The 20,391-nt window shown below is 38.9% G+C and overlaps 1 protein-coding gene across 4 annotated transcripts in view; it reads right to left on the bottom strand.

Moving 5' to 3' along the window:
* LOC111581982 (Golgi apparatus protein 1-like) overlaps positions 1-20,391 on the bottom strand; it is a 47,245-nt gene that overhangs the window by 13,992 nt on the left and 12,862 nt on the right. For 3 of the 4 annotated variants that reach the window (XR_008601991.1, XM_035957323.2, XM_035957322.2), the window contains exons 3-20: positions 19,384-19,470; positions 16,991-17,206; positions 15,414-15,617; positions 13,545-13,616; positions 13,277-13,463; positions 11,789-12,006; positions 10,339-10,460; positions 10,078-10,179; positions 9,428-9,581; positions 9,280-9,297; positions 6,289-6,426; positions 5,085-5,171; positions 4,902-4,964; positions 4,386-4,499; positions 2,329-2,417; positions 2,087-2,204; positions 1,309-1,401; positions 427-564 (exon numbers count right to left, since the gene is read on the bottom strand). Coding sequence is in view for 3 of the 4 variants with exons in the window: in XM_035957323.2 (XP_035813216.1) it covers positions 427-564; positions 1,309-1,401; positions 2,087-2,204; positions 2,329-2,417; positions 4,386-4,499; positions 4,902-4,964; positions 5,085-5,171; positions 6,289-6,426; positions 9,280-9,297; positions 9,428-9,581; positions 10,078-10,179; positions 10,339-10,460; positions 11,789-12,006; positions 13,277-13,463; positions 13,545-13,616; positions 15,414-15,617; positions 16,991-17,206; positions 19,384-19,470 (2,220 nt within the window). In the remaining variant the exon portion in view is untranslated. The remainder of the gene's footprint in view (positions 1-426; positions 565-1,308; positions 1,402-2,086; positions 2,205-2,328; positions 2,418-4,385; positions 4,500-4,901; positions 4,965-5,084; positions 5,172-6,288; positions 6,427-9,279; positions 9,298-9,427; positions 9,582-10,077; positions 10,180-10,338; positions 10,461-11,788; positions 12,007-13,276; positions 13,464-13,544; positions 13,617-15,413; positions 15,618-16,990; positions 17,207-19,383; positions 19,471-20,391) is intronic. The other variant, XM_023290420.3, reaches the window with a different exon arrangement.

The following is a 20,391-nucleotide window of genomic DNA, read 5'->3' as shown; positions in this document are numbered from 1 at the left end:
TAAAAACATGATAAGATTATAAAATATAAAGTCAGAGTTTGTCAATAATTTTGGTTTTTGGATTCTGTAGCTATTGATATTGATCAATTCAGTCGGTTAAACGTTAAAGACGCAACATTATCTATTATTCCACAACAAAATTGCTTTTTCTTCTTTCTTTTCTCCCCTATTCATCATCTCACACCCTCCAAGATTTATTTTCTGTATCTAAATTACCGGTAGTTAAAATCAGCAGGGAAATATTGCTATCCATCCACCCATCTGCCTACCCATCCATCTTCTATCATCCATCCATCCATCCACCCACCCATCCATCCATTCATCCATCCATCCGAAATAATCAATACTTTTACTTTGGGCGATAAATACTGATAATATTCAGCACTTTTCGATCCAGTGAAGTCCAGATTATCGTCTCTTGGTCACCTTGATCATCTGCTTGCAGACTCTCATCAGCTGGTAGTCGAGCTCTGGGTCGCTCATCTCCACCTCCTGCAGCCTGAAGATCCTCTGATGGCAACGTTGACTGAGCTGCTTCTTCTGCTCCTTCAGACACTCGATCATCTGAGGAAGGAGGGAGGAAAAGAAGGATTAGTCTTAAATTTCTGATGCTACTTAAAATAATATTTTTTTACATAATATCTGTCATGGACAGCGCTTGACTCCCCCTTCCTGCTGTTGGCTCATCGGCTTTTTTTTTCTCTCCCTCTGCTCGGCTGGTGATCAGTGCAGAGGGAGAGCAGCTGTGTTAATCCACACCTGTGACTGATCATCATCACCTTGGCTTTAAGAGCGAGCCCCACACTGCATGCAGTGTCGGATTGTACTGTTTGGTCAGGATGAGTACTGTTTGCACTCTGATTGCTCGGTGAGTGTCTTCGAGCGTTCTGCCTGATGGATCTACGGAGCTGCCTGCCTTCTCCAATGAGACCCCCAGATAGAGGTCCTGGACCCCCTAGTAAGTTGCCTCCGGTCGTGGAACAGCACGTGGCCTCCAGACAGAGGATGTGCCCTCCCTGGACTGCACCAATCAGCTCTGCCTCGCTGCCGGACTCGCTGCACGCCAGCAGCCACTCGTCATTGGATGCCGTCAGCGCCGACGTGTGCCTCCCTGACTGCCGAGCCTCTGGAGCCTGCCTTCCTACCCCCTTTCTTACTTTAGTGATTTTCTGGCCATAGTGGCTAATTATTGATTTAGTTTATCAGAATAAAGAAATCTGATTATACCCACCTATCTCCCGCTCTGTGTATTTCTCACTTGGGTTCTCAAAAATTCTACTGCCCGTAACAATATCACATAATCCTCACCTGAGCATTTCCAAAGGCCACGTTGGGACACAGACGACTGATGTCAGACTTGCAGGGATCATAAAGCTCCGGTTCAAGCCGAATATCCTCCGACTGGGATGAGAGAAGACAAAACAAAAAAAGAAAAGGGAATTGTATTGTTTTTCCTATTAACGAAACCATAGCAGCAAATGGTGTCATAGAGGCTACAAGATTCACCAGAGAACTCATTTGAGACATTTTATGTCTTGTGATGTAGTCAGAATAAACTGGTGCTTCTTGTTTCATGGAGGTTTCTTGTCACGACCTCATGAATAGTAAATGATCTTTCCTAGAGTGACACCAAGAGCCGAAACCAAATTCCTTGTATGTTGTGTATGTACTTGGCCATTAAAGCTGATTCTGATTTAGTCTCAATGTTCATCAGATATAATGACATCAACTGAAATTCTTAGTTGCACTGAAACTATGAATCTGCTGCAGTTTCTAAACAGATTCATGGACAAAGAGAGTGACTTCAGATCCAAGCAGGGCTGGTTTTTATTGATTCATGTGTTATTATCAGGACTGGCATCATGTGACAGGTTGAACAGACCGTCGTCATGGATACGTGTCACACACAGCTGGTTCACTCTGAAGTTAAATTAACCTAACCTGAGCACCAACTGAAGCATCAAGACAAAGTGTGAAAACGCCCTGAGTGGGAGTTCAGTGAAGTGACACCACAACTGTTTGTGTGTGTTTGTGTGTATTTGTGTGTGTATTTGTGCGTGTGTTTGTGCGTGTTAGTGTTTGTTACCATCTCCAGCTCTTCCACTCGCAGCTGTTTGCGACACTTGAGAGAAACTCGCTGCTCTCGGGCGTCCTGCAGCGTATCGTTCCTCACCGTGGTGCTGAGACAGATGACGACGTCGACCCTGCAGGGAAACAGACACACGAGAGTGAAGTTAGTCGGTTTAAATCAACTGGACACATTAAACGGAGAACAAGTTCACATTAAGAATATGATTTTCTGGATCTTTTCATGGAATTCAAACTCACTTTTTCTTGATGTTTGGACACAAACGCAGAACGTCCTCCTTGCAGGCCATCTTGAACTTGTAGGAGAACCGGAAATCCTTCATTTGAATCTGAAAGGTGAGGATGGAGACAGAAATGAACATTTTAATGATTCATCAGCTCCTTTCTGCAAGTATTAAATGTAGAATCTCATTCATCACCATCCACAGTACGTCCTGCAGACTAAATTGAACTCTACATACACTTATTTTTTCACTGGTTGGTCAACACAGTTGCAAAAATATACATAACAAGAATTCACTTATGTACATCTTTAGATGTGTGATCTAAGGTACTTTTAAAACTTCAAACATGTTAAACTTGGATTCATTTCCACTGATAAATTGTCCCAGTTATTGTATTTATACTTCTCTTAATTAGTTAATTATTTTTTGTTTATTATTATTAGAATGACAAGTTTTGATTATTCAGTTATACTATTATATCACTCTTTATTCTGTACTGCTATTACCGCTATCACTGCTATAGTTTTCTGTCAATGTGAAATTGTAACTCCTAACTTGTGCCTTTTCTTTGTTTACAAAACTTGAAATCCAAAATAAATAAATGACAATCTATTTATAAAATTAAATTACATTAAAAAGTGTATAAAAATGTCCTAACTCATGAAATGATTATTGGACTTGGTATTTTCCCAGATGAATCGCCACCTTATTGCGGTGGAGGGGTTTGAGTGTCCCTGTGATCCTGGGAGCTGTGTTGTCTGGTCCGGGGCAATAGCCCCTGGTGGGGTTTTCCAAGGCAAATTGGTCCTGAGGGAGGGACCAGACAAAGAGCGATTCAGAAAACTCAGATGACAGCGACAAAAAGGAAAGCCGCCACCTCGCCTGGATCAGGGAAACTGGGGCCTCTTTCTGGAGCCAGGTCTGGGGACTAGAGAGCACCTGGTGGCCGAGCCCTGGGGCCCCATGGGGTTCAGTCAGGCACAGCCCAAAAACAGTAATGTGAGGTCGCCGCCCGATGGATCCACCGCTCACTGGGCAGTAGGCAGGAGCGGGCATCTAGGCGCACCGCCCCCTGGTGGACTAGCCCCCGTACACTAGCGAGGGAAGCCGTCAGGCCGAAGAAGGAGGCCTTTCGGGCTCGGCTTGCTCGGGGGTCTCCTGATGCAGCTGACAAGTACCGGTCGGCCAAAAGGGCTGCAGCTGCGGCAGTCGCAGAAGCAAAAACTCAGGGGTGGGAAGAGTTTGGAGAAGCTATGGAGAAGGACTTTCGGTTGGCCTCAAGGAAGTTCTGGCAAACTGTTTGATGCCTCAGGAAGGGGAGGCAGGGCTTGCTTCCCCAAGCGAAGGAGTTCAAGTATCTCAGGATCTTGTTCACAAGGGATGGAAAAATGGAGTGTGAGATGGTCAGGCGGATTGGTGCAGCGTCAGCAGTAATGTGGGCGTTGTATCAAACTGTCATGGTGAAGAAGAATTTACCAGTCCGTCTACGTTCCAACCCTCACCTATGGTCATGAGCTCTGGGTAGTGACCAAAAGAACAAGATCACGGATACAAGCGGCTGAAATGAGCTTCCTCCGTAGGGTGGCTGGGCTCAGCCTTAGAGATAGGGTGAGAAGCTCAGACATCCGGAGGGAGCTCAGAGTAGAGCTGCTGCTCCTTCATGTCGAAAGGAGCCACTTGAGGTGGTTTGAACATCTGATTCAGATGTCTACGGGGAGGCTTCCTCTGGAGGTTTTCCGAACACGTTCGCCTGGAAGGAGACCCTGGAGCAGACCCAGAGGGATTATGTATCTCATCTGGTCTGGGAATGCCTTGGGATCCCCAAGGAAGAGCTGGAAAGCGTTGCTGGGGGGAGGGACATCTGGAGCAACCTGGCCCCAGATAAGTGGAAGACAATGGATAGATGGATGGATGGATGGATGGATGGATGGATGGATGGATGGATGGATGAACTTGGTATCTCTCAAAATAGGTAACATTAACTTTTAAAGTATAAAAGCCAACCTTAGGGGGAATTTTACTCATAAGAGGGCAAAGAGAGAAACAGAAACAGATGTTTTCTTGATAACTGACCAGCTGGAAATGTGTAACACCGACTGCACACTTGTCGTTCATCTCCTTCTGGTGTTTATTCTGAACCAAACACTCCATCAGATCACCGGTATCGATCTGGTTATCGGCTACATCCTGCACACACACAAACATAATAATGAATCAATATTTACAGGCTCCTGAAGTAAATAAAATATGAGCAAGAAACCAAATCAGCGCTGCTGCACTGAACCTTCACAAAATCTATATGATGGAAAACTCAATTGCTGACATGTTGAAGAATTAAATGCTAAATTAATTTTAAATTATCCAGAGCACATTCACTGCAGATTTCATTCAAACATGGTGTTATTTATATATTTATGCAATTATGAAGCATTTGAAGGTAAGTGAATAGTTTCTATGTTCTGGTAAGCATGAACGAGTCGCAGCTGAGTCTGTGTGGATTCAGGATTTACTGTTTTGTCGCTGAAGGTAAATAAAGTGTTGAGGTGTTTGTTCAGCCTCTGAACATTATATAAAAGTGTGTTTGCTCACATGGCAGTGGGCCTGGATGACGGGTTCACAGGCTCTGATGAGCAGAGCGTCAATCTGGATGTCCTAAACAACGAGACGGAAACACGAATCATTTTAACACCTCAATTTCTCCTGCTGGTTTTCATGTGATATTAACAATGAGATAACTGATCTTTTTCAGTTTTTCTGTTTAGTTTTGGTGACCTCTGACTCCAGCTCTGTCAGGTTTCCCACCACGTCCCTGCAGGCCGACACCAGATCCTCCAGATGATCCTGCAGACACTCCAACTCCTGGAATCAAACACAGCAGCAAAGACACAACATGAAGGTTCTATAAGTTGTTTTTGTATTTTATTACATAAATAATTTAGCACAAGAAGAACAGTTCTGATTGTCTCTTTTCTGTGGCGCCACCAGCTTCTATGACTCGTTTACACATAAAACCAAAACTAAGATTTTCAATATACCAATGCAAGTCTCAAAACCATCAGCAACTTATAAACTTTACATATGTCAAATTAAAATTCTAAGAGCTACTGTTGGTTCCTAAATCACATCAATATTAATGCTGTGACCCTCAAGATGTTTCTTGGTGTTATTTGTTCTACTTTTTTATGCATTGTAGTAAAAATGTGACATATCCTGTTGTATGTAATAAATAATCCTCCACCTCTATGACACGGAACAACCATGGAAGTAGAACTAAAAGCAGAAAGGGCTTCTGAGCAGGTAAAATGTCTTTATATCAAAACTAAAGTCAAAAAAGTTGAATTTATTAATTTTGCAAAAAAAAGAAAAATTCAAGTGTGCATGCTTATTATTACCAGACAAAAAAAATGGGGGCTCCACATGCTATAGACAATTTACTATTTACACTTTTACAGCCTCTACAAAGGAGGAGTTTTTCATGCTACTCATAAAACTAAATGTTTCACCATGCTGAATGTATCGTCCAGCAACTTGCTCCTCTGTTTAGTGTTTTTGAGCCATGCTGTGTTTATTCTATTAATCAAAAATGTTAAATATTCCTATCATTCTTGCTAGTTTGTTTCCACTCTGCTCTGTAAACACAGCCTGCAGTTCAGTCAAACGGCCTCTGATTTTTTGTCACATGACTGTGGGTTGCAGCTGAGTAACTAATAGCTTACTGTTGGCAGTGAGGAGCACTGATTTTTTAGTTTTTCATAGAATCTGGCTGCTGTAGATGGTTTATTTTTGGTTAATTTTTATGAGAAATGTAGAATAAGTGATTTTGATGACATTCTTTCTGTTTTTACAGTTTCTGACACCCATAAATGCTGTAATTTTAGCACTTTTTCAAAAGATAACATGTGTTTCAAACCTGTCGCTGGGTTTTGGGGTTCAGAAAGTTAACTAAACCAACAGATATCATCAGCAGTAGCCTCACCTGTCCAGCATCAGTCTTCTCGCTGCACCACTTTCCGAGGTCGGTCATGCAGCGTCTCTGCAGCTCCGGGTCCAACTTCACGTCCAGCGCCCTCTGGTGGAGAATCCTCTGGACCTCCACCTTACAGTCCCGAGATAACTGCAAACACAAACATAGAAAAATCTCTTTACTGCAATTTCATCTTCACCATTAAATGTGTTAATAACCAGCTAATACTGACTGATTATACTGACTGGACCCTCATTGACATCATGTGTTAACAAGCCCCTAAAGTGTTACAGTAATTACCAGGTTCTGATCCCAAATTAGCATTAATGACACAATAATTTGTCCTTTGTCAAGCAGGTTGTGCATTATCTTTTGATTACAGCAGTTCTGTGTTTACTGCTTCGCTTTGGTCGTTTCATTAGCAGCTAAAAAGTTCCCACTTTCCAGAATTGTGCTCAGTGTGAAGGTCTGAAACACACCAGATTACTGAGAGGATATAATCACATCAAATCAGACAGTCAAGAGCCTCCTCGCTGACGGGACTAATTACCAAAATCATGGACGAGGGGAGCTTCCCACTTGGTATTTTTTTACCAACAGACACTAATTACATGAATATCTGGACCAAGCAGGCTTCATCATTATGGCTAAATGTGTTTATTCAGCAGATGCTTTTGTCCAAAGGCTCACACTAACGACTGAAATCATGTCCAGAAACTTTTTCCTTTTTTAAGTGAAGAGTTGTGAGTAAAGTGCGACAGAAATGAGGAGTGTTAAAGGTTCATTTTATTCTATTTTAGCTCTGCTTTTAAGTAGAATCTGACTGTTTCTCAATAATACTGCAGCTCAGTCTTACAATACTTACTACTAGTTGGCTGATATTTTATCAGAGATAAAAAAAAAAACACAATCACCTTTTGTCTCGTATTTTTTTAAAGCAAAATTTGCTGGTGAAATTTATTTTCTTTTCTGGAATGGAAGTGAATTATTGCAACCAGTTCTAACAGTTTTCCTCCATCATCTACAAATCATATCACTGATAGACACTCACATGCAGCTCATCCTGATCCATTACATCTCTAACTTATGGAGCTCCATCATGTCTTTATAACTTCTTTTTTCTTGTCAGCACTAACGAATTGCTTCTTTTTGTCTGCTATGGTTTTTATGGGCCACAAATGCTATTACCAGACTAATATTACCAATTAAGATGACATTGGTGAAATAGCGCTGGTAGTGATTATTGATGCTGTATTCGCTGCTATAAATGTTAGGAGTATCCGTATCATCAGCAACTCATTGAAGTGCACCTGGCTACTGACTAACATACATTTATATTTAGGTAAAAGCGGTTTTAATTAATTGTTTAGTTAAAGAGCTTGGTAAAAATGGTAACATTATATCTGTTAAACATCTGCATTTTAGCATCACTGTCATCGTGAACGTGTTTGACATCAACCTTGAAAATAATGAACCCTTCATCTGCTTTTTTAATGGTTAAAACAATTAGTCTGCTCTCTCTCTGTAATAAATAACTGCAGGGTTTTAGTCACAATATTTATATAAGTTAGGGTGAGTTCTGTAATTTATAATACCACATTAGTTAGACTATTCTCCATAATTAGAAACACTGTAGGGTCTCAGCCTTAATATGTATTACGGTCAAGTAAAGTAGTATTTTTAATCATTTTTGTCGGGTTTAACCCAAATTTGTAAATTACTCTGGTATAACCTGACCATAAATAACACTACAGGGTCTTAATGGCAATGATAAAACTTGTTAGGTTACTTTCATACTTCAGTCTTTTTACTGGAAGGCACTTTGACGCAGTGGCTGTTGTCTTAGATGCGTTTTATAAAAACTGTGACTTGATTATTTAATCTTGTTTTTATTGCATATTTGCGATCATATTAATTTGTTGACGAATTGCTTTGATTATTTGTTGACATTTGTTGTCCTGTAAAGCAGCGGTACCCAACCACCGGGCTGTGGACCATTTGGTACTGGGTCGAAACAGAAAGAATAAAGATCCATCCATCCATTTTCTATACATCATTTAATGCTCACTAGGGTCATGGGGGGGCTGGAGTCTATCCCAGTTGACTTGGGGTGAAGGAAGAGGAGGCCTGGACAGGTCGCCAGTCTGTCACAGGGCTACATATAGAGACAAACAATCACACTCACATTCACACCTATGGACAATTTAGAATGATCAATTAACCTGAGCATGTTTCTGGACTGTGGGAGGAAGCCGGAGAACCTGGAAAAAACCAACGCTGCACAGGGAGAACATGCAAACTCCATGCAGAAAGATCCCATGAAGGCGGGGACACGAATCAGGGATCTTCTAGCTGCAAGGTGAAAGTGCTAACAACCAAGCCACTGTGCAGCCAGAATAAAAACATATTACCTTTTATTTTAGTTCCTACAGAGTCTACATGGTGTTTTTTTTTTTTTAAAAATGACTATCGGTACATCTTCTTCCCATCATTTCTGTCTGTGCTCGTTTCCGCCACTTGACGTTAGTTTCCATGAAGTCAGTAAATGAAGCTCTCAATCTAACTCCTGCCAAAATGAATAAAAAAGAAACATCTCTGGAGAGCTTTTTTGAAAAGAAGCAGAGACTTGATGCTGAGACAGAAAAAAAAGACATTTAGCAATTTTATTTTATTCGCTTATACACTTTTATTTTTAATTTAAAAAAAGAAAAGAATATTATTTGCTCTGTGTGCTCTGACTGGTCTGTGGTTCAAAGAAGGTTGCAGACCGCTGCTGTAAAGCTCATTGTACCTCACAAATAAAGTTATTACTAATATTATTATTACAAACATATGATTTCAGGTGCTGTGTTTTTATTCTCACCTCAGCCAATAAGGCAACAACAGATTAAAACCCCAATTCATCCAGGATCACTGCTGTAATCGTCATCATTAATTATGAATTTAACCCCTCACCGGGATCAATACTGATTGATTGATTTAGGTGAACCTCAGACCTCTTACCTGCTCGTCTGGCTTTACCTGTTAGATTTAAAAACAGAGTTGTAGATTCTGTGTTTAGAGAACCAGACAGAGAAATTCTCCAACAAACATCAACACATTAAATCTTCTACATTCTATAAATGTGAGTGTGTTTCTGTCACCATCGTACCCGTCGTCCCTGCTCCTCGGTGCGGTAGGCGTGGCGATACAGGCAGGAGAAAACGGCGCCCGGCGGCATCAGCTCGCTGGTCTCGTTCCAGCCGTGAGTGTGGCAGAGTCGAGCAGCGTCGCCTTGACATTTCTTAAAGAGGATCGGGTCCAGTCTGGGACAGAAAGAGACAAAGATCAGACGTATTAAAGCACAGAACAGACTTCCTGAATTCATCCATCCTGCTGCACTGCTTCCTGATTCTTCACCACTTTTAGAATCATCTGAATAATAGGCTGCACTGATCAGTAAAATAAATATATATACACACGTTTACCAGTTTTCTACCAGCACTTCTGTCTTACATCATTTACAGTCGCAGCTTTTTACCGTCATAAATTGTTTGTATTCGTCATTGTTCTCCATTAAAACAACATGTTGACTGAAGAAGGTGCACACGATTGTTTCATTTTGTGGAGAATTAGAATCAAATGATGCGTGAAATGTCATTTTATGTGAAAGCGCACAGAATTTGAACACCTTCGTGACACCTGATAACTGAGGTTTTAGTTTTTGTCGAGCCGACTCACACAAAGAAAGCCTAACTATGTCAAACTGTCTTCGCATTATAATCCTCAGGACGGCTCAGATCTGTTGTGTTACTGACTCACTTCCAGTCTCTGGATATGAAATACTGCAGCTCCAGCAGTCGGTGTTCACAATCCTCCACCATCTTCTCAGTGTACAGATGCTCCATGAGGCACGACAGGATCCTGCACAAACACACAAATACATACAAATACATACAAATACCAGGTAACAAACCAGTGATTATTAAAGAAGAACACAGCCAAATATTTATAGTAATAAAGGGCAAAATCACTGGATTACAGTTAAAACGGATTCTGCCTGTTTGTGTGTAATCTGCTCACATTGGGTCTCCGTTGCGGATGTGTTTGCAGGCGGTCTGGATGACGGACTCGCAGGCCTCGTTGAGCGCTCGATCGATCCGATAGTCGGCTCCGGGGTCGGCCGACTGGATCAGCGTCTGCAGCTGCAGCCAGAAAAATGTTGGGAAAATATTAAATACACACACAAAAAAAAACCAGATTGCATTTGTATTTCTATTTCTATATTGAATTCATTCATAAACAACCCATCAACCTTCGCTGACATACAGTCTGTTCCTGATACACTGTCTGATTTATAATAATAATAACAATAATACTTGATATAGCTCTTTTCAAGACGCTTTACAAAGTCAAGAAAGGCAAAAATGCAAAAAAAAAAGAAATAAAGTGGAGAAAGGAGCATAAAGAAAAGGGCATTATGAGTTGAAGGCTGCTAAAAAGATGTGTTTATGGATTTCTTGAATAAAAGAGTGAAGAGGATTTTCTAATATATGGTGCATTTATATATGATAATTCTGGACCAAAACATACACTACCGCTCAAACGTTTGGGGTCACCTAGAAATGTCCTCATTTTTGAAAGAAAAGTAGTTTTTTTCAATGACGATAACATTAAATTAGTCAGAAATACAGTCTAGACATTGTTAATGTGGTAAATGACTATTCTAGCTGGAATGGAAACAGATGATTTTAATGGAATATCTCCATAGAGGTACAGAGGAACATTTCCAGCAACCATCACTCCTGTGTTCTAATGCTACATTGTGTTAGCTAATGGTGTTGAAAGGCTCATTGATGATTAGAAAACCCTTGTGCAGTTATGTTAGCACATGAATAAATGTGTGAGTTTTCATGGAAAACATGAAATTGTCTGAGTGACCCCAAACTGTTGAACAGTAGTGCATGTTAAATATATATTTTTTGATTTTCCAGCATTCATTTTCTTGCTAAATATGTATAAAAAAGTGCATTTTTGCTTGAAAGCAACAGATCCAGATGTGCGGCAGCATCTACAGATTAAAAATCTGTATTTTAAACAAACATGGAAAAAATGGCAGGAAGAAACACAGCTGCTGAAGTTTTAAATTATGCCTGTGGAGGATTTCACACAGCTGCTATACAATCTGAATTTACACTTCATAATTAAAAGACAATTTGAAGTTTTCACATCAAGATTTCACAGCAGAAAGCATCCATCAGTCTGATTAGTGACAGCTGGACCACTGAACGGACAGTTCTGATTGTATTTAGATGCTGGTGTGACAAATTAAAAGTGGATTGGAAACAACACTGACTATTTCTCAAGTTAAATCAATGCAGAAACTCATTTTATGTTAAATATTTGCAGATCTGGCAAGATAAGAAACTAATAACTAAATGCATCCATCTAATGAAGCCACATCAGTCCTTCCTCTCAGCTGTTTACGTCTCTGTTAATGTTTAAGCATCACGGCGGCGGCTTTATTTCTTACGGCGCTCTGACAGACGCTGTCAACGGCGGTGCTTCGGTCGCCGCGGCCGATCCTCATCAGGCAGTGCAGCGTTCGTCCTTTGCGGTGAAGTCCGGAGCAGTGAGCCTCGATCTCCGTCCGGCAGTGAAGCACGATCTCTGGACTGAGAGAGAAATCCTCCATCAGCATCCGCCGGTAGTCCAGCATCTCCCCCTGACACTCACCACTGACTGGACGACCTGCAGGACACAACATCCAGATATTACTGGCAGAAATAAGCCTGGACGACACAAAGGAGGTTGATTATGACGTGACTTCTACTATTTTTATGTTGCTTTTTAGAATGTTCTTATAAACTAGATGCTAAATTGCATTTTGTTGTCTTACTTGTACTTGGATTGTACACTAACAAACATTATCTCAGGAACTGTTAAAGATAAATGCCTGAAATTTTCACTATTCTTTCTAATCATGTCATGAAAGTGAACTCTATCAGCTGATGAAGTCTGTGAGATGCAACTGAAAGCTTGAAATTAGTGGTGGGACGCGATTAAGAAAAATCTAATTAATTAGAGGCTTTGTAATTAATTTATCGTAATTAATCACATTTTTGTCAAATAGCAAAATTTCACACAATAAGCAAAGTTTTCAATTGAAATAAACTTTGGTTGAAGACGATGAATCGATGAATAGACATACGTGAACTTAAATGACAAAAATGTTTGTTTAATTTCTATTTATCTGCATTTTTCATGTCTGCTACATTCACAGATTACTGCAAACTCAAAGTGCAATTATAGCGATTTTATTCAACATTTTAAGAGTTTTTGTAAACTCAAGCACTTTCAATGTCTTGAAAAGTGGTCTATTATGGGATGGCTACACCGTTAGTACCAGGACTGTTGTAGCTAGCATTAGCTCTGGTGCTAACAGCAACATGTTTTATACTGAGGTGATCAGAAAACTCTTTGTTGCACAATTTGCACACAACCAGGCTTTTATCCAAGCTGCCATCGGGAAGATTTTTAAAAGAAAACTTTCCACCCAACAAGCTCAATTCAGTTTCGTCTTCCATCGTCAAACTTTCTTGTGGACTGACGTCACTCAGTGTGCTTCTTCTTCACGGCTGGCAAACAGACTTCAGGTTCATTACCGCCACCTACTGGGCTGGAGTGTGCATCAGTGTTACCGATGAGCCCGAAATTGGGGAACTGAGAAAGGTACAAATAAATGTGTTTTTTTTTTTTTTAACACGTAATTTGTTCTGTAATCAATTAATAATTGAAATTAACACGTGAAAGTCCCAGCCCTACTTAAAATATGATTTAATATCATAACACTCGTAGCAAAACAGTTGAGTTCGTACATCCTGGACTAGATAAAGGCTTCAGTAAACTGTGCAGCAACAACAGGTGTAGTGCAGGTCACAGTTTTAGTTGATTGCTGTGCAATATGAGTCAGAGCGATTTGTAAAATGCATCTAATGTGCTGCATCTGATGACTTCTCACCGCGGTGCACGGCGGCCTCCAGACACAGCAGCAGGTAGGACAGTCGGGCCTCGCGGGCTCGAGGCAGGTTGGTGTCGAGGCTGCAGCGCTGCTTCCTCAGGTCCAGTTTGCAGGCTTTAGCCAGAGAGTAACTGACTCTGTAGTCCTGAGAGATCAGCTTCTGTCGGGTGGTCAGAGCGTCACGGCACTGTGGAGGGAAAAAGAAGGGAACGTTAGAGACCAAGTTAGTGAGGAAGAATCCTCCTGTCTGATGGTCAGTAGCTGGTACCTTTTCCGACATGGCCTCTTCAAACTTGTGGTTGAACAAACACTTGTAGACTTTTCCTTCTCCTGCCTGAGTCTGTGGAAAAGAACAATAAGAGGGTTTGTGGTTTTACATGTTTATTCTACTAGAAAGTTGTTTGTGTCACTTTCTGTTGGTTGTTTCAGTAGAAAAAATTCACACTAATCAGGGAGACTATCTGCCTTTAGGATTTATTGACTCTTTTCTTCTTTCAGTCGGTTCACTCAACAGAACAGAATAAAATAGAAGATTTTTATTGTCAGTTTCTCTATATATCCAGGACATACAGAGGAACTAAAGAGATGTTTCTCTCTCTCACCTTCGTATTAGTAACCATACTTTTTTTAAAGTATCAAAATACAGTACAAATAAAATAAAATCAACCTGTGTACACTGCTGGTAGTGCAACATAGTGACAGCTTAACTGAAGTTTCTAGCTGATTAAATATTTGACTTTGCAGAAGTTGGACGATTTGTCCACCAGCTCTTCATTTTGGCTTTTATTTTTGTTAACTAGTTGTCACACTGTCAACTGTAACAGCTTGTGTTAGGGTTTAACAGAACTCTGAAACTGTGTATTTTGAGCTACTACTTAATTGAATATAAATATCACCATACTAATTTGTAATCCTATCTGTGGATTTATTTCCTCCAAAATATAAACCTGTAGATATATTTCCTGAAGCGACATCATAATTGTTGTTCTTTTAAAGAAGCAAGTTATTGAATTCTAATCGTTCACAGTTACAAAAACATGAAAAAAAAATTTCAACTGATATTTGCCGCATTTAAAAACAAGCTAAATATAATTAGAATTAATTAACTTTTGTTTCCATTCCAGTATCTCAAAATCCTGAGAACATCTGAGAACAAAGTATTGTTGAGAATCAACTCATCGGTAAAGCAGCAAATGAGTTGGTACCAGTGTGGAAAATTTTTGCAAGAATTTCTGAACTACTTCAGAGTTTAATGAAAAATCTGTCTCTATATAATAAACACAGAAAACTGTAGAGCGTGCAGTTTCTGTAGTTTTACAATCAGAGGTTTGCATGAAATTTATGTGAAGAAATATGTTAAAATCCCTCGTTCTCACACAGCTGTATCCTAATCTGTTGACAAATTTGAATTAAAACCAAGAGGCTACTGAACATCCCTGCTGAACTCTGCTCCTACACACCACTACACATCTGTCCATCCATGCTAAACCCATCACTCCTCCTGGTTACACTCATGTATGTCTCTCACACATCTGTATAATATGTCTATAGTACTTAAATCTGTATAGAATGTTCATCTCAACTTTAAGCTGTTATCTTCTTGCATAATGCGTCCATAATCTGCATATTATGACTATAACATTCATGTTATGTCCATATCATTCATATAAATCCTTATATTACATCTATTATATCTGTTAGCATAGCATGTTCATTGCACCTGTAGAGTATATTTATAGCATCCCAATAATCTGTATGTCTATATCCATTCATATATATCGCTATACTATGTCTATCAGCATAGTGTGTTCATTACACCTCCAACTATATATTAAAATCTGTAAATATGTGCATAGTGTCTCAATATTTGGTGCACTACGTCTGTAACAAACCATTTGTATTTCATTCTTATATTATAATTTAAGTCTCATTCATCTGTATATCTCTGTACATTTTGTAAATCTTGCATTTGCTGCCTTTTGCACTTCTGGTTAGATGCCAAACTGCATTTCATTACCTGTACATGTGTAATGACAATAAAGTTGAATCTAAACAATTATGATTTCCACATGATGTGAAATAATTAACAGCTCTTCAGAGTGTGACATCCTGCACACAGCATCATCAGTCTCCTTACATTCTGGCAGAATCTCTCGCGGTCGTCTCTGCAGGAGAAGTAAAGATGTCTGTCGAGGTGGAAGTCGTCTGACGACAGCTCGGCGACCCTCAGGATCGCTTTCTGACACTCCTCTTTGATTGGACGAACTCCATCCTGCTGCTCCGCCTCCCTGACCAACGCCTTCTCCAGACAGGCGATCACTTCGCCCTGAGAGTGGACGTCCTGGAAAGAGATGAAAAACCACGAGGCGTCAGGGAGTCTGCTGCAGAGAGAGCGCTGTCATTCAAACCAATTAAACCTGCTGAAGGCTGATTGTCGCGGCAACAAGAGACTCGCAGTTAATTAGAACTAGATGACAAACGGTTCGTCAAAACAGCAAAACAGATTGTAAAGATTGATTTTAAAGAAAAAAAACACACTGACAGAAAACCTTGAGGATCCAGAAATAATGTCCAAACTGCACAGTGGAAAAAAAACACTAACAGACATATTGTAGATTGAACAACCTTCTAACAAATCAAGAAAATAATGAAAAGATAAATTGAAAATGAAAACAATCATCAACTGCAACATTTCATCAAGTTTGAGCTACATTATGCGCTTTGACTTCAGCTACAGAAGGCTGTTGAATTAAACGGATACTAAAGTAAAAAACACGTCTCATTCATCTCACTGATCATCTACTAACCTGCCAGTAGGTTTGAACACCATGCTATCTTAAAAAAATGTTTTTAAAAAAGTACTAATAATGTGTCCCATTAAAGTTCCATTTGTGTAGATTCTCAGTCATCTAAAAGCTTAAAGAAAAAAACTACTTGTATCTTTTTTAAGACATTTCACTACTCTGTCAGCAAAATTTTTCAGCTGAACTGCAGGCTGTGTAGATAGCAAACAGGTAGAGCAGATTAGAGAAACTGAGATGAAAATGAAACTAATCTGATTAATAAAATAAAGGCAGCATGGCTCAAAAATGGTAAACAGAGCAGCAAGTAGTTGGAAGATACATTCAGCACGGTGAAACATCTTTATGTCCAGAGTCGTGTAAAAAAACGTCTTGTTTGCAGACGTAAACATATAAATAGTAGAATATCTACAGTATGTTGAGCCAGTCTTTGTTATGGCATTGATAACACCTGTGGGCTCTTAGAGAAGTCATTTATTTATTTATTTATTTATTCATTCATTCATTCATTTATTTATTTATTTATTTATTTATTTCAGGATTTATGGCATTCTAACTGTGCCATACTACACCAATGATATTTCTGAGTTCTGTCTCCTTGCTGTCATGGTTGTGTTGTTTCCATAGAGGTGCAGGACTTCATATTGCAGTGAAAAATGAGTCCACAGTGAGTAAAAACGCTTGTGTTTCTGAGAGTCAATCCTCCAGCCTTTCAACTCTTATTTAACATCCATTTTCGAGTCACTAAAAGGCAGATTGGTGAAGAAAAAAATCTACAAAAATGAGCAAGTGCACCTTGCTTCAACATTTTATAACTACTTTTATGTCATTATAGTTTAAATAAATAAAGATAACTTTAAATTTACTTCATAAACATGTAGTATTTTTGTTGTTTTAATTAACAAACACCCACCTTGTGTCCGACATTGATGCTGCCACAGTGCAGCGTGTTGATGTCATCTTTGCATTTGTCCATGAAGCCGCAGATCAGCCGGAAGTCGCTGAAGATAATGCTGGTCATCTTGGTGATGTACTGGTTGCACTGGTACTCGCTGATGTTGCCGCGGTGATCCACTAGGCAGGACACCAGGTAGCCCCGCCCCCTCTCCTCCTCGTTACACTCCTTAATCTGCAGGTGAGCAACATGTGACACGTCAGGGGACCAATCAGATCACAGGAAACCTCTGCGCAGGCAGACTTTTGGAATCTTTTACACATCTGCTTAAATGCTGAATTGTATTTTGTTGTCTTACTGCAGTCTGTGCAATGACAATAAAGTTGAATTTAATCAAATCTAATCCAGATAAAAAATATTTCTTTCTTGAAGCTGCAGTGTGGAAGTCTTGTTAGGTTATTTCATTCACTGACAAAAGAAAAAGCAATTCAATTCACTGCAAAAACAGAAGTTTCCAAACTTTTGAATGAAAGGGAGCAAAAAGAAGAATAAACTGATGTAATCATCCACTTTATAACAAACAGTCAGTTTATAAGGAGCATTAAACCAAACAACAAACAAGATGACTGTAATGTCTAAGAGACCTGCACAGCCACTCTCACTCATATCAGAGTTTTCTCTCGTAACAAACCAGTGTTCATTTGTTGACCAAGACTATGACGAAAAATATTCATCAGTGAACCTTTTTCACAGACGAAAACTTAATAAAAAATAAAAAGTCCAACATGAAGATGAAGACTGTGATGAAATATGACAGACACTTTAGTCAATACATTAAAACAAGATGAAAATTTTTGTGGGACAAGTTGGAAAGAAATCCAATGAGAGTGAATCTTTTGAGGGTAGGCTGATCTATGCAGAAGCAGCAGAGCCATTCTAAACTTTGGACAGTTTGCAGGATGTTTTCACAACAGTTAGGGTGTTTACATTACATTTAGCTATGTCTAGTTGCACAGTCTTAGTTACACAGCTTTGGTTGATTTCAGTTGACTTCACTCGTTAGCAACACACAAACTTTTTGCAGTGCACCCGATCCGAGTGCAACAGAATGTCTCACAAACAACAGAAATGTCTGAGCTAAGTCTGGGTCGAAACGAAGAACCGACATCTGGTCACACTTCACATTTAACAAGTTATCATGTGTGAAAAGCCATGGTCATGTTTTTGACATTAAGAATAAAATAAAATACATGTTTTGTATTACAACTGTTAAATCTGTGTCTGTATTGCATATTCAAACCTTAATATCATTCCATAACAGACTGATGGATATTTCCAATGGCCGGATATTCTGGAGAAACATTGCAGATTGTGGATTTAGTTGACTAAAATCTGCTTATATTTGGTCTACTAAAACTAGACTAAGATTAAAAGGCTTAAGACTAGACTAAGACTAAAATCCTTATGATATTTAGTCTACTAAAACTAGACTAAGATTAAAAGGCTTAAGACTAGACTAAGACTAAAATCCTTATGATATTTAGTCTACTAAAACTAGACTAAGATTAAAAGGCTTAAGACTAGACTAAGACTAAAATCCTTATGATATTTAGTCGACTAAAACTAGACTAAGACTAAAAGGTCTCAGATGACTAAAATACGACTAAAACTAAATGGTGTGTTATTCAAAAGATTAAGACTAAATCAGAATTTGTCAAAATTAACACTGCAGCAAACACTATGATACTCTTTATTCATTTCTTTATATTTTAATAATATGCTGGTTTAATTACATTTTAAATCTTGCGTGTGATTTAGATTCGTTTGATTCCTTGTTTAAATTGTTCCATAAATTGACCACTTTTACAGAAATGCAACGTTCCTTTAATTTGGTCCTAAATCTTTGTTTTATGAAGATCTGTTCCTTCTACTTATTCCCTTCTTGCAAATCTGTTGTGGACACTGACTGGTAAAGTTTTTTGTGAGCTTTACACATAATTTGCAGAATACTATAATCTATTATGTCGCAGAATTTCAACAATTTTAACTGAAGGAATAATTTTGTCTCCCGCTTCTGACAGTGACAGTAATTACATAAACACTGTCTACATGTATGTGACTTCAACATTTAGACTACAAGCCTTCCTCTGAACAACAATTTTCTGTTTTATCTGCAGCTTCAGAAGCATTTCTTGGTTTTCTACTGTGATTTTTTTTTAGCTGCAGTAGCGGAATTCATCTTTATCGCTGCAGTTTTTCTTCACAGTAGATGCTAATTAATGTAAAATAAATACAGGGAGTTTGGCCTGATTATAACATTTTATGACATTTACTTATATACTAGTATAAAAGTCCTGCTCTCTAGCTTTAAAGCTGCATTAGTTTAGTGTTTTTTATGGAGGTGAACCGACCTCAGCGATGGTGCTCTTGCAGACCTCCGTGGCCACAGATTCAAACTTCGGATCAGTGGTCAGGTTGAGTTTGTAGTTCCAGAGAAGCTGAGGAAGGAAAGAGAATATTAAAAATTTCACACATATACACAGCAGACACCTCCAGGTTATTTATTAATCACAAACGAGATTCAGGCAGAATAAATTTAAAGCACAAATCTGAGAAAGTAAAGGAGAGCTGGTGGTAGTCGTGGTTCCAGCATAATTTCATAAAATAGTGTCTGCATGTGTAAGAATGAGTTCTATTACTTTTTCTCACATTTGTTTTCACACTTTTACACTCCAACAATGATGAGACACTTTTAATGCTCAATGAGGCAGAATTTATAGCCATAAAAACATTTTTCCTATCAAACTCTGCTGAAAATGTAGCCTGAAGTAAAATCAAATCAGTGTTGAGAAGTTTAATATTTTAAAATAAAACCTGAGCGACAAACTGACTGAACTGATATTTTCCAAATGAAAATCACTGATTCCTAAACCGTTGCAGTTTCACTTATAATACAGATTCTCCTGATTGGATTTTGACTCTTCTTTTTGACCCTTTTTGCTGTTTTTCTGCTTGTTGTCGGAGGTTTTCTGGACTCAGAATCAGCCTTTGTGGGGTGATTATTCTCAACATGAGTCACTGTTACCTTATTTAACAGAAATCCAGTTATTTTCCAGTTATTCCTTTCCTTTATCCGTTGATAAATAAAAATGCCCAATATGTTTGGTTAAATAAAACCACACATAAAAAAGGTTGATAAAAGTTATTCTTCAGACTTAAATTTGTAGTATGTTTGTGCAGGGGATTTTGTGACAGAAGGCTGAAAACTCTGAATAAGGCACCAAAAATGCCTCTGTGCAGAAATATTTTTTTTATTCTTATATAACCATAACAGAACTGATTAATGGTTTAAAATTGTATTAAATGCAAGAGGAAAGATTACTTATTTTCATAAAAATATAGAATCGCATTTAAAAATT

This window comes from Amphiprion ocellaris, chromosome 1 (assembly GCF_022539595.1).
Source record: "Amphiprion ocellaris isolate individual 3 ecotype Okinawa chromosome 1, ASM2253959v1, whole genome shotgun sequence".
Classification (NCBI taxonomy): Eukaryota; Metazoa; Chordata; class Actinopteri; family Pomacentridae; genus Amphiprion; species Amphiprion ocellaris.
This window is presented reverse-complemented; position numbering and strand designations above follow the sequence as displayed.